Genomic DNA, 12,116 nt, shown 5'->3' on the forward strand with positions numbered 1-12,116 from the left:
TTCATACCCCATAGCAATTCCATTTAGTTGTGTAGAAAAATACATTTTTGATAGTCTTAGTTCTCATAAAAGTTCTATTGATTATTTTCTGCTATTGCAAAATACAGCCAGTAAAATCTAATGAAATTTGGGTTTTTTCCTTTGAAACTAGGTCCTGTTGGACCAGCTGGTCTCCCTGGACAGCAAGGTACCATTTTCCTTCAGCTTTGATTATGCTTCTTAAGAGAAAGGAATTCATTAGTTTTTCTTTGTTTCTAATTCTCTAAGCCCTTGGCACATTCCCTCTCCTTTTTGTTTGCAGATTTCTTCCTTTCAGTTCATTTTGTTGCATTATTTGGATTAATTAATCTAGTAAAGAATGTTGATAATTTTTTGTTTTCCTAGGGGAAGAAGGAGGGTGGTAAGAGGGTGATAAGAGGCAGTGTAATGTGGATGCTGCAAATGTCTTTTTTTTCTTACGCTATTTTTCCTGAAGACTGGTATTTCTAAGGCACTCCTCAAGTGCTGTTGCCTTTCTGTGATAGGGGATATAGCCCAGCTGGATACCTCCTGCCATTTTGAAAGGCAGGAGAACAAACTAGAGCCAAATTGGGATTAATGTCACTGTGAAAGCACTGCCAGTTGGGCAGACATCTCTTAGAAAGGGCCTGAACAGAGCTGACCCCTAAGAACCTTTCTTAGCTGGTTTTCTGTGATCCTGTTAGAGCAAACTGGGCATAATTTTCACACTTGAATGCAGTGTCCCTCAGATCTGGGGACTGAGTTCATGCTCCCAGTTCTCATAAGAAAAGTCTGAACCTCTTGTCAGAGTAGGTACAAAATGTCACCCTCTCTCAGTTACATAACTCCCTTTCTCCGTTGCTTTTTTTTTTCCTGGTAAAAGGTCCACGGGGTGAGAAAGGATCCCCCGGTGAAGCTGTGATAGAAACCATCAGAACAGAAGTCTCATCATTAGCATCTCAAAGTAAGTGGCCCTGCCTTTCCACTCCTTTGCCTGGAGATGTGTCAGAGCTTCAAGGCCAGCTCACAGCTACCAGGAGATGCCTCTAACTCTTTCTTCTCAATGTGACATGGGGCAAGTGTGTGTGTGTGTAGTGGTGTGTCTGCAATGCCAGCTACCTCTTCTTTCCTCCTCATCTGTGCATCCCAAAGTCCTTTCAAAAGGAAGCAGATGGCATCAGGCCCACAGCATAGAGAGGGAAGCTGAGGAATGGTGCCTGGTAAGTAGCCACTAACAGGGGAGATACTCACGAGCTAAGAGCTTCCAGCCACTGAGTTCACGCAGGGCAGTTCCCTGTGCAATATGAGCATGGAGCCATCTGTAAGATGAGAACCAGTTTGAAAAGGCATGTTAATCTAAGCAACAGAAATAATCTCTCTTCAAATTAAAGGATTAATTCACAGGAGAGTCAATAAATAAAATAAATAAAATAAATAAAATAAATAATAATAAAAATTTATTAGAATAAATAAATAATAAATCTTAAAATAAATTTTAAGATTAAAAATGTAACATTTTGTAAAAATTTAAAAAATTTAAAATGAAAATAAGTGGAGCAGAACAGAATGGTTTAGCAACATCCCAAGAAGAGTGCTTGCTCAGTGCAGCACTAGATGTGTAGATGTGTGATGCACTTAGAGTTGCTATTCTTAGCATCTGGGACCTCTGCAAATTTGCAGCAAGGTAGAAGAGGGCATAAAATTATAAATGATCCTTGCCTGATGACCATCTGAATGGGGCCATGTAGATTCAGACCATGCTTCAGTACTGTCCAGTTCCGCATTCAGGCACCTTGGATCACAGCATCACTGAACTTTGAGTTTGTGCCTCAGCTTGGAGGTGAGGGTACATCACACAGTACAATCAAGACAACACAGTGCAGCTGCTTGTTAAATAACGTCAGTGTTATGTTCTCTTCCCAAAACTTGCCTCTTTTAAAGAATCTTTCCTCTCCTTGAAGTTCTTTCCTTCCTTCTTTAGCTTTTAAGTCCTTTGCTCTTTCTTTCAACAACCTGTTTCCAGTATCCTGCTCAGAGCTGTATTTTTCTTCATGTCCTAACCAAGCACATCTCTCCTCTCCTTCCTCTACTTCATCTTGGGCTTAGGTCACCCAGGTCCCATCTTAGTCCCCCTTTGATTGTAAGAGCTTCTTACAATCAAAAGCAGCAGCAATATATTGACAGTTTCCATAGCAGCAATCACTCCATAGCAACAATTTTCCCTTGTTTGTGTTTTTCTTTTGCACAGTGCTGGGAGATTTACATGGGCGAGCAGGACCCCCAGGTCCCCCTGGACCACCAGGTATGTAACATACAGAGCTCAGTGCCTAAGCAAGGAATGCTAACACAACATGGCACATTTCTGGGCCATGCAGTTTGCTGAGTAGATGTTCCCTAATACCCCTGTTTCTTTTGTCATCAGGTGAATCTGTGCAGGGACCTCCTGGACCTCGTGGTCCCCCAGGTAAGAGCTTGTTCCTCTGAAACCCAACTGGAAAGTGGGAGGTTTTTTCCAAGGCCTAGGGTTGGAAGCAGAATGTCACATAGTGTGTTTCTACCAACACAATTTCAGTGCAGCAAGATGCTGCCCAACAAAGAACATTTGCTTCTGCAGAGGGTTCTAGCCAGAGTATTAATTAGTAAAAGCCATGCTTTTTGGGAAGACACTCAAAATTTTCAACTTGCCAAAGGAAGTAACTGCATTCAATTCCATATTTACTTCTTACTTGTCCAGATTTAACTTTCAGCTGCGGACATATGGGGAGGTTCTTATCATAAGGAACATATCCCCACGCCCCATCCTGTAACACAGATTTCCCTTTCTCAGCCAGAACAGGGAAGGTGTGGGAGGACATGTGACAGGAACAGAACCCCACTCCTTGCTCTCTGCTCAGTAGGAAAAGGGAGCAGGTTAGGTGTGTGATGGGATAGGCACCCAGTACCACAAAGAAAGGAGTTTCTCTGTCCTCTTCTGCTGTGGTGGCAAATGATAGTAAAAAAGTAACTACGAGGGATAGATGTGTGAAGGAAACAATGATAAGGGCCTACACTGAGAAATACTCAAGCTAAGGCCATGGCTGGACATGTAGCAGCTCTTGTGTTCATTTACTTACACTGCTGAGGCTGATCCTTCCTGAAGCCTTTCTGTGTCCCTTTTGCCTAGGAGAAGGATTGCCAGGACCTCCAGGCCCACCAGGGAGACCAGGATCATCCATGTCCACCTCAGGTAGGTTCTTGCCACTCATTCTATCACCTGGTCCTGGGAATGTCCTGTTGCAGTTCCAGAGACCACATATATGGCTAGGATCAAGTAGAGCCAGAGAAACCTTGTTTCATGTTCTGTTGGATGCCATGAAGAAATCTCTTTGTTTGAATTGCAGAAGCATTCTTCACAGGCCCACCAGGTCCACCAGGACCACCAGGCCCAAAGGGAGACCAAGGTGGGTATATTGTACTGCCTCACCAAAGTGCTAGAGGGATCTCAGCACCTTAGACTGAAAAGGAGGAAGGGCTTAGGAGCAGAAAATCCTGCCTTTCTCTGTCTGTAAGAAAGCAAGCACAGCTGTCACTAAGTAGGACTGCTGTAAAACAAGTCAGTCTTTGTCAAATAAATTTATTAGCCTCCAGTACTGGTGTCAAGGCAGCCGCTGTATTCAGATCCCAACTTTGCAAGCCCATTATACTCAAGAACATTCAGAACTTCAGATTTGTCATTGAAGGGGACAGCCTTTTTGCAAAATGCACTGTGGACTAAGTCAGTACAAGGAGGTAGTCCTGTGAAGTGTAGCTCAACTCAGCTGTCAGGAAAACGTGGACCTGCTCCCTTTACCCATTTCTCCCCTACAAATTGAAGGCCAAGACGATATGCAGCAGTGTGGGCTGGGATGTTGCTGATGAGAATAAAACAAATCCTAACACTGTTCCTCTGCTTTCCTGTTCACAGGTGAACGAGGTCCACGGGGATTCACAGGTAAGGAGATATGAGTGGGTTTCAGGGTACCTTGCCTGGGTGTATGAGTGCTCCTTCATTTCTGTGTCTCATGCAGGAGAACCGGGTGATCCTGGCCTTTCAGCATTCTCCTCCCACGGTTAGTCTGTGCCCCCTTTCCTCATTTGAATTCATCATCCCTGGGCCGAAATCAGGCCAAAATCCTGCTCTATTCATTCTAACCTTATTTTACTGGAGCCGGAATTTTGTCTACATACTTTATTCCTGTGAATCTCTGACTCTCTTTCTACAACTGGCAGGTGAAAGAGTCACCATACAGGGACCCCCAGGCCCACCTGGCCCACCTGGACCAAAAGGTGAAGTTAAAAAACTTCTTTCTTTTATTGGGGGTGGCCTCACACATCCAAGCACGGTTGAGATAAAAGGATGGAACAACCCAGTCCTTTGGGAACTAGAGCTGTGCTCACCCCTGCCTTTTCAGGCAAAGTAGGACCACAGCAATAGAATTGGCACTTGACGAGGTCACAGAAGGCTCAGGAAAGCTGCCATGGTCTCTTCTCTTTCCCAACAAGCTGGCATTTCAAGACACTCATTGCAAGGGCTGGGTAGTTGCTTCTCCGACATGTAGCTCAACTGTTTCACATGACCAAGTATGTGACATGCAGTCATACCCATTACAAGTGTCTGTCTCCCTCATTCTTTTCCAGGTGATGCAGGTGTCCCAGGCGCACCTGGCATCCCAGGAGCATCTCGAGGTAAGAGATGAGACCATCATTGCTCTGATATTAAGAAGGAATGCTGATATCCTGGTGGAGGCTTTTAAAAAGCTCCTTTGACTTTTATCAGTGTGGGTGCCAACCTAATGCTGATGAGATTTGTGTTCAAAACCTCTTTTTGCACAGCTTGCCTTAAATCAGAAAATTTAAGAATTGACAGGGTTTTTTTTTCCAACTTACTAGGAATCCATTAAGTCAGAATTTTGCCTCTGTGTGGATAGGTTCTTGAACTGATGATGCCCAGGCTGACTGGGATTGGGAGCAGCAGGGCAATGATGTTAGACTAATGAGCCTGAGCTCTATGATCTCCATCTATATTCAGCACAGCACTGCACTCTAGTGCACAAACCCACCAGGTCTGCCTGTACCAAGCCAGGAATGTCTCTGGACTCAGCTCTGCACAGGCTGAATTATAAGATGCTGAATTAATTGAAGACATTATACTGCCAAATAGCCCATGCTCAGACTGTGTTTAAAGATGCAGGGGGAACCCCCCCATATTCAGTTTCCAAAGGTCTTTCCAGGCCTGTGGGAAGGGCTTAATGCAAATACACTTCACTATCACTTGGTCTAATGCAACTGTGCCGAAAACACTCCTTCTCCTTACAATGCTTTCGGTAGGTGGATCCAGACAAATTCAGGGACCCCCAGGACCTCCTGGGCCACCTGGTCCTCCTGGCCCAAGTGGAGGTTCATCTCAGGAGATTCAGCAGTATGTGACTGACTACCTGAAGAGTGAGTATAATGAGATTTTTGCTGTAGGTCAGCAGTTTCATGCCTATCTCTCTTTTGCTCCCTAGGGCCTTGTCCCTCTTCTATTAGAAATAACAGCCCTGCTACTCTGGGCTTATTTCTGCTGAATACTGTGAGGTGCTGTTGTCCACTGTGACCTCTGTAGAACTGTCCTTCTGTTGTCCCATTCTTTGTCAGAGCAAGAGGGTCTGATAATTGTGCGTATGGTCAGTCTTCCCTCTTAGTGATGTGGGCATATCTTGGGCTTTCTACGTAGGTGACAACATCAGACATTATTTCACTGGCGCCCAAGGCCCACCAGGCCCTCCAGGCCCACCTGGACTTATCACCACAGCAGATGGGATGACCTTGGATTATGCAGAGCTGGCTACCCGTGTCATGAGCTATATGACAAGTAAGCACCATATTGGTAAACTCTGTACTGAGTCATGCCCTCAGCTGAGCTTGTGCAGCACCTAGGAGGTGAGAACCAGAGGAAAAACAAGTCTTTAAATAGCAGCACCCCAACCAGGTAATTTATCTTCAGCAGTCTAGGCCCAGGACTCTACATAGCTGAGGTGTCCTCTGAATCTTGTCCTTTTTTAATGGTTAGATTAATTAGCAGTTGCTGCTGTTTAAAAAGTCTTGTATTAAATACTTATTGTTAGACTCTTTGACACCCCAAAGACCCCAAACAGATATGGCTTTATTTAGTATATGTGGTCTCAAGTATTTGGGGGTTGGCTTGTGTACTTGGGGCCCTCCTAAAGTAGATGAAGTCTCAGAGCTTTTGGAAGTAGCCTGGAATCTCAACAAGAAATGCACAGAGCACACAGCTGTGTATGATGACCAGGATGTATGAGAGAGCAGCTGTTTCATAGCTGGTGGCATGAGAAGCCCATTCTACCAGTTAATTAATTCATCATTCCTTTGTTCCTTCCTGACCCCCCCCCTCCCCGTTCTGTCTCATACCAGCTCACGTAAAACCTTTTCATTCCCACAGGCTCTTCAGGTCGCTATGAGTCATTTTCTAGCTCAGTATCCACTACATCCATTTTGTACCAAGAACTTCTGGACCTGCTGCAAAGTAAGTGACCCTCAAGGGAAACATGGGATTGAGGGTAAAGGCATGCACTGGAGATCTCCCTTTCCCTTCCAGTCTCCAGTCTGCAACTGGAGTTACCTGCAGCTGCTTCAGAGTGTTCTACTTTCCAGCTCCCCCACTCCCAGTGTTCCCCCCGTAGCCTTGATGTGTTGTTGTTCTTAAGGTGAAGGGGATCTCCAACCTTGTATTCTTTCCTATGTATACTGTTACTGTGGGCTGACAGGTAAATCTCTAGGATGTCATTTGGCTGTCCCTGAAGGTATTGATGATGCTGGCCAGCACTGTGCTCCAAATGGCTTCAAAGTGACACAAAGCTCAGCATGGTCTTTCCCAGCTGAGCTGCTTTTCATTCCCTTTACCCAAAAAGTTTTCCAAAGTGTCCTGAAAAAACAGGAAAAAAAAAAACAAACAAACAGGGAGGTCCCTTAAGCAATCCAAATTCTCATCCTCCTCATACCCTTATATAGGAGGTTCCCAGCCTTGTCACAAATGTTTCTGGCACCATATACAGGACAATTCACTTGGAAAAGAGGGAGAAAAGGAGCTTTGCATCCATAGGTTTTGATGATTTCTCTGGTGGATGGGGGCTCAGCTCACAGGCTGGGAACTCCTCACACTTGGTGTCTGTGCAGCAGCTGGCCAGCCTTAAATGATGCTTTTCTTCATTTCTAGGAGAAGAAATTCGTCAGTATCTCATTGGACCTCAGGGCCCACCGGGACCTCCTGGGCCAGGGGGAGATGGAATGTCTCTGTCACTGGATTATGATGAGCTGACCAGGAGGTTTATCAGCTACTTGTCAAGTAATGGTTTTATTAGTGTGTGTTTCCCTCTGTTCCTTTGGGAGCCCAGCACAAAGCTCATGCTGTCAAGTCAGTAGAAATTATTCCAGTGCTAATTGTGCGAATCCCTGTGTACAGAAATCTCCTCACAGGGACTGTGAGAGACTTGGAAGAGAACAAAGATACCCTGTAGCTAAGATACCACTGACAGAGTAGTAATGAATCCTTTCTTTATTAAAAATTGAGCTTAGGAACAAAATTTCATTTTAGCCATCTTAGAAGTCACATCAACACCTTTAAGTGCCTTTCTAACCTTTATCTCTGTGGTCAGGACATATTTCCCTGTGAAAGAGTTGGTCTGTGCCCACTTTGTGTCAAGGCAGCTCAGGCAACAAACTCTTAGAAGTTAGTTGAAACAATTTCTATGTCTCTGCTTAATTTTCCCATCTGTAAAGGGGTGATATGGCATATAAGAGCTGTTTGACAGAGAGGACTCTTTGTGCATCCCAGCAGCAGTGCTAAAATGCCTAATCCTGGTAGCTGCAACTGTCTGCTTAAAAACACAGCCTGGTCCACGCTCAGTTTCTCTGAACTGCTCTTTGAGACCAGATGTCACTAGTGGAGTGCTTCTAAGATGGAGGGAATTTTCAGCAGGAAACTGCAGTGTAATGGCAGCACTCCAATGGCTCAGGCAGGGCAGCTGCATTTTGTCAGCAGGGACATTTCATTAACACAAATCACAAAATGCACAGTGTTGCCCTAGAGCCACAGACACAGGGAGAGCAGCACATGCATCGGCCTGTGAGTTGCAGCTGAGCTGCAGGTCCAGGGGTGTCCCCACCATGTAATGGGTTCATGAGGTGCAGAGCTTTTGCCAGGAGTAGAAGCCTGCTGTCTGCCTGTCTGTGGGTGTCCTTGGGATTGGCAGGGCAAAGTCACAAATCCAGAACAAGGTTTGAGCTCTGGCTCCTGGCACAGCCTGCTGATGGGGACATTCCACTCTGCAGGAGCCCTTCCTGCATTGCCTGTGAACAAGCCCTGTGGACTGTCTGCTTACACTGTAACAGCCTGTTCTGATAATGTGAATCTGTTTGATTTTGCAGGTTCTGGGATGAGCATTGGACTGCCTGGACCACCTGGGCCTCCAGGGTCACCTGGTATATCTTACAGTGACCTGACAGCTTACTTGAGAAGTAAGCCAACTTCTTCACTCCCCTGCCATGGGGCTCTATGTTCCCCCAGGATCTTTTTTACAGCCTTAGTCACAGAATTTCCCTTTTTGCCTGTGATCACGAACAACCCTCTGATGGCCCTTTGTCCTTAGCAGCACTGCAGGCCTCTGCTGGCAGCTGCACACTCCACAGGGGGCTGCAGCTGGATCACCATGTTCCTGTGAGGAGCAACAGCAGTGGTGCTGTCTTGGAGATGGGCATGAAGGAGCCCTTTGTTGTATCCAAACTCTGCAGCATGAAGGCATCATTTCTTATGCCTCTTTAAAAGTATATTTTAAAAATAGGGACTTTACTCTCTTTGGAATCACCTGACTGTCCAATGTGACATCTAAATGCAGGGAAGTGGGTTGCACCAAGAAGGATGCACCAGGAGGTACTAGTGACAAAAAACCCCTACTACTTGGCTGTATCTGGCATAACCTGTATTGTCAAGGAACATACATTAGGGTTGTGGCTGTTTGGGTGACTTCTTTTCTTCCCTTGTGTCTTACAGACTCTGAATTCAGTGGTGTTGTTGGGCCCCCTGGTCCTGCAGGCCCTCCAGGACCTCCAGGGATCCCTGGATCACCAGGCACCTCCCTGGAGGACATCTCTGCCTACCTTCAAAGTAAAGCATTTGTGTTTCTCACAGCTGCCAGGGTGATTCTGTTTTTAGATGTTGGGGGGACTTGAGGCTGAGATTTAGCTTAGCAGGAATGTGACTGCCCACTGGAAACAAAGTCACTATAAAGAAAAGAATTTTGTCAGTGTTGTCTGTAAAGGGATGGAAGTTGGCGTTGGAGCCTTTAAACTTTCAAGATCCCCAAACATGTGAAATTTCCTTATCCTCTCATTGATGGGAAATAATTCTTTCTTTCTCTCAAGGTGTTGGATACTCTTCCCTTTCTGGAGTCCAGGGCCCACCTGGCCCTCCTGGCCCACCAGGACCACCAGGTTTCTCGGGAACTGGCCTCCTGTCCTATGCTGACATCACCAACAGTGACGAGTTCAGGAGTGAGCTGATCCAGTACCTGAAGAGTAAGGGAACACCACCCATCCTTCCTGCACACATCCTAAGACATGCTTTACCTTGTGTAGGTGACTGGCTCTGCCACAGCAGACATTCCTGTAGCCTTCCCTGAACTGAGGCTACAGCAATACCTTCCCTATACAGCCAGGTCTACACGAGTGTGCTGCACCCTGTAGGCTTTTCTCTTTTCAGTCCAACTGCCAGCCAAAGTCTGTGTTGTGAGACAACAGGGACAAGCACTGGGTAGTTACAGTTGGCCTGTGCTGAACCTGGGTCCCTAGTAAGGTCACCAGCGGAGTTTTACCAAGGGAAAAGCATTTTCTTTGGCAAACACCTGCCCACAGAGCCATGGATAATGGAGGGGTTGGAAGGCAGCACTGAGCTAGCTGTGAAGCACCAATGGTCTGAGCTAATCCTGGCAAGTCATCCAGGGCAGGCTTTGAAAAACGCCTCAGTTTCGGCAAACTGGTCACAGAAGGGCTCTTTTGGCAGAAGTGCTGAAATTGGCCTGAGGAGTGCAGCCTTCTGCAAAATCATTGGGCATGTTCCTAAGATTGGGCACACAAAATTGTGGGAGAGATGGGAAGGAGGAGGGTGTCTTAGCATCTGTGAAGTTCAATGCTGACATGTGCCTGCTGCCTGAGAAATGGCACTGGATGAGGGTCACTGATGGTTGGTGGGACAGAACTTCACACTCCGGTCTTCATTCAGGTGGTAGCACAGGATCTCTGTCAAGCCCAGTGTCCCTGAAGTTCCCCCCTTGTATTTTGTAGGTGATGAAGTTCGAAGCTACATCTCAGGGCCCCCTGGGCCACAGGGACCACCGGGACCACCGGGACCCAAAGGAGACAGTGGCTTTGTGTCTGGGTCTATGTCTTCATCATACCAAGGCTTACGAGCTTCTGAGCACTTGCATGGAGGATCCCTTGGTGCTGAGGGCTCCCACGGGGGCTCACTGGGCACGTATGGCAGCTCGTATGGCAGCTCCATGAGCAGCAGATCCTCTTACCATGCCTCTGTGGGCAGCGATGGTGCTTACGATGCCTCCATGGGCACAGACGGGTCTTTCGATGGGCTGCTGACAGAGGAGGAATCACACAGGAGATCAGCAGGGTCGAGCAGATCCTACAGCAACTCCTTCACTGGTTCCCTGGATTACAACGAGCTGGCACTCCGTGTGTCAGAGAGCCTCCAGAGTGAGTGCAATGCCTGCTCATCCTGACCCTTCCTATCCCAGCCTCCAACTCCAAACCCCCTGTGCCTGGACACGCTGTTCACTTCACTCTCCTTCCTGCTGCCTACATCTCTCCCTTACACCTTCTGCCTCAGCATGCAGCCACAGCTCTCCCAGAGCTCCTTTCAAACGACATCTTTAATTCTGCAGGCCAAGGTATTCTCCAGGACCTGATGTCTTACACTGCACAGGGACCTGCAGGTCCCCCAGGCCCTCCTGGTCCCCCTGGCATCAGCAAGGTCTTTGCAGCCTATGGCAATGTCACTGCAGACCTCATGGACTTCTTTAGAAGTGAGTGACATTTTGGCTTGGCATTTCTGGCTCATGCATATTACATCTCCTCAACCTCTCACAAACCTATTGATCTTCTCACACTGCAAAAGTCAAGGTGCAGAGTTGAAAGTGGATGGTCTTTACATCTCCTTCCTTCCTTGCTGGGGAGGTGCAGTCTTACCATTAGGAAGGACATCAGTTTTTACCACTATTGTTAGGAAGCTCATCCCAAACCCTGAAGGCCTCTGTGCTTACAAGCTCTGTGGCCCATTTTAATGTGGCTACACTGGCACACGTACAGAAACATGAGCCAGGTGCTCGCTCTGCTCTCAGATTCCCCATCCTGAGCATGGGCCAGCTCCAGCCCTAGTGACAGCCAGGGCATACAGAGAAAGTGACAGAGCAGTGCTGGTGAAATGACATCACAGCCTGTCCTTGGAACTTTGTTGGGACCAAAACCCTGTTTAAAAACCTTGCTGTCAGTCTAATCCCATCTAACCAAGAGAAATGTCCTTCCAGTGTGACTCACAGCTTCTCTGAGTGGGCAGTGGTTTCTCCCATTCATTCACTCTCTCCTTCATCTCCCTCTCCAGCACATGGTGCCATCCAGGGGCCACCCGGTGAAAAGGGAGAGAGGGGTTATCCTGGACCCAAAGGTAAGGCTTGCCATCCTTTCCCTCTTCAGCCTTCTGATGCCCAGGAAGCAGCATTGTGACCACAGAGGTCATAGCACTGCTCGAGGTCACACCCTCTCACAGTGAACGTGGCACCTTCAGGATCTCAGCCAAAACATTGTCCTGACTTAGTGTCCCTTCCTGTGGCCCGTCCCTGTCTGTGGATCACTTGTGCTCAAGGGCAAACTTGGTCTTCTCATTCCTTCAGGTGACCCTGGGCCAATGGGCCCACCAGGACGACATGGGCAAAGGGGACCAAAAGGAGAGAAGGGAGAGAAAGGTAGGAACACCTGCCATCCCCAGGAGAGCAGGATTTGACTGTCACAAGTGGCACCAGCCCATCCCTGGGAAT

General features: G+C 47.1%; 1 protein-coding gene across 2 annotated transcripts in view; it reads left to right on the plus strand.

Annotated features, from left to right (window-relative positions):
- Positions 1–12,116, plus strand: part of COL17A1 (collagen type XVII alpha 1 chain) — a 39,515-nt gene that overhangs the window by 26,608 nt on the left and 791 nt on the right. The window contains exons 36-56 of one of the 2 annotated variants that reach the window (XM_053949494.1): positions 152–187; positions 884–964; positions 2,249–2,302; positions 2,423–2,464; positions 3,164–3,226; positions 3,381–3,440; positions 3,944–3,970; positions 4,047–4,088; positions 4,249–4,305; positions 4,657–4,704; positions 5,347–5,460; positions 5,735–5,872; positions 6,461–6,544; positions 7,235–7,363; positions 8,446–8,535; positions 9,068–9,181; positions 9,439–9,591; positions 10,357–10,779; positions 10,968–11,108; positions 11,684–11,746; positions 11,973–12,044. In XM_053949494.1, the coding sequence (XP_053805469.1) occupies positions 152–187; positions 884–964; positions 2,249–2,302; positions 2,423–2,464; positions 3,164–3,226; positions 3,381–3,440; positions 3,944–3,970; positions 4,047–4,088; positions 4,249–4,305; positions 4,657–4,704; positions 5,347–5,460; positions 5,735–5,872; positions 6,461–6,544; positions 7,235–7,363; positions 8,446–8,535; positions 9,068–9,181; positions 9,439–9,591; positions 10,357–10,779; positions 10,968–11,108; positions 11,684–11,746; positions 11,973–12,044 (2,031 nt within the window). The remainder of the gene's footprint in view (positions 1–151; positions 188–883; positions 965–2,248; positions 2,303–2,422; positions 2,465–3,163; positions 3,227–3,380; positions 3,441–3,943; positions 3,971–4,046; positions 4,089–4,248; positions 4,306–4,656; positions 4,705–5,346; positions 5,461–5,734; positions 5,873–6,460; positions 6,545–7,234; positions 7,364–8,445; positions 8,536–9,067; positions 9,182–9,438; positions 9,592–10,356; positions 10,780–10,967; positions 11,109–11,683; positions 11,747–11,972; positions 12,045–12,116) is intronic. The other variant, XM_053949495.1, reaches the window with a different exon arrangement.

The sequence above is a fragment of the Vidua chalybeata genome, chromosome 8 (assembly GCF_026979565.1).
Source record: "Vidua chalybeata isolate OUT-0048 chromosome 8, bVidCha1 merged haplotype, whole genome shotgun sequence".
In the NCBI taxonomy this organism is placed as follows: Eukaryota; Metazoa; Chordata; class Aves; order Passeriformes; family Viduidae; genus Vidua; species Vidua chalybeata.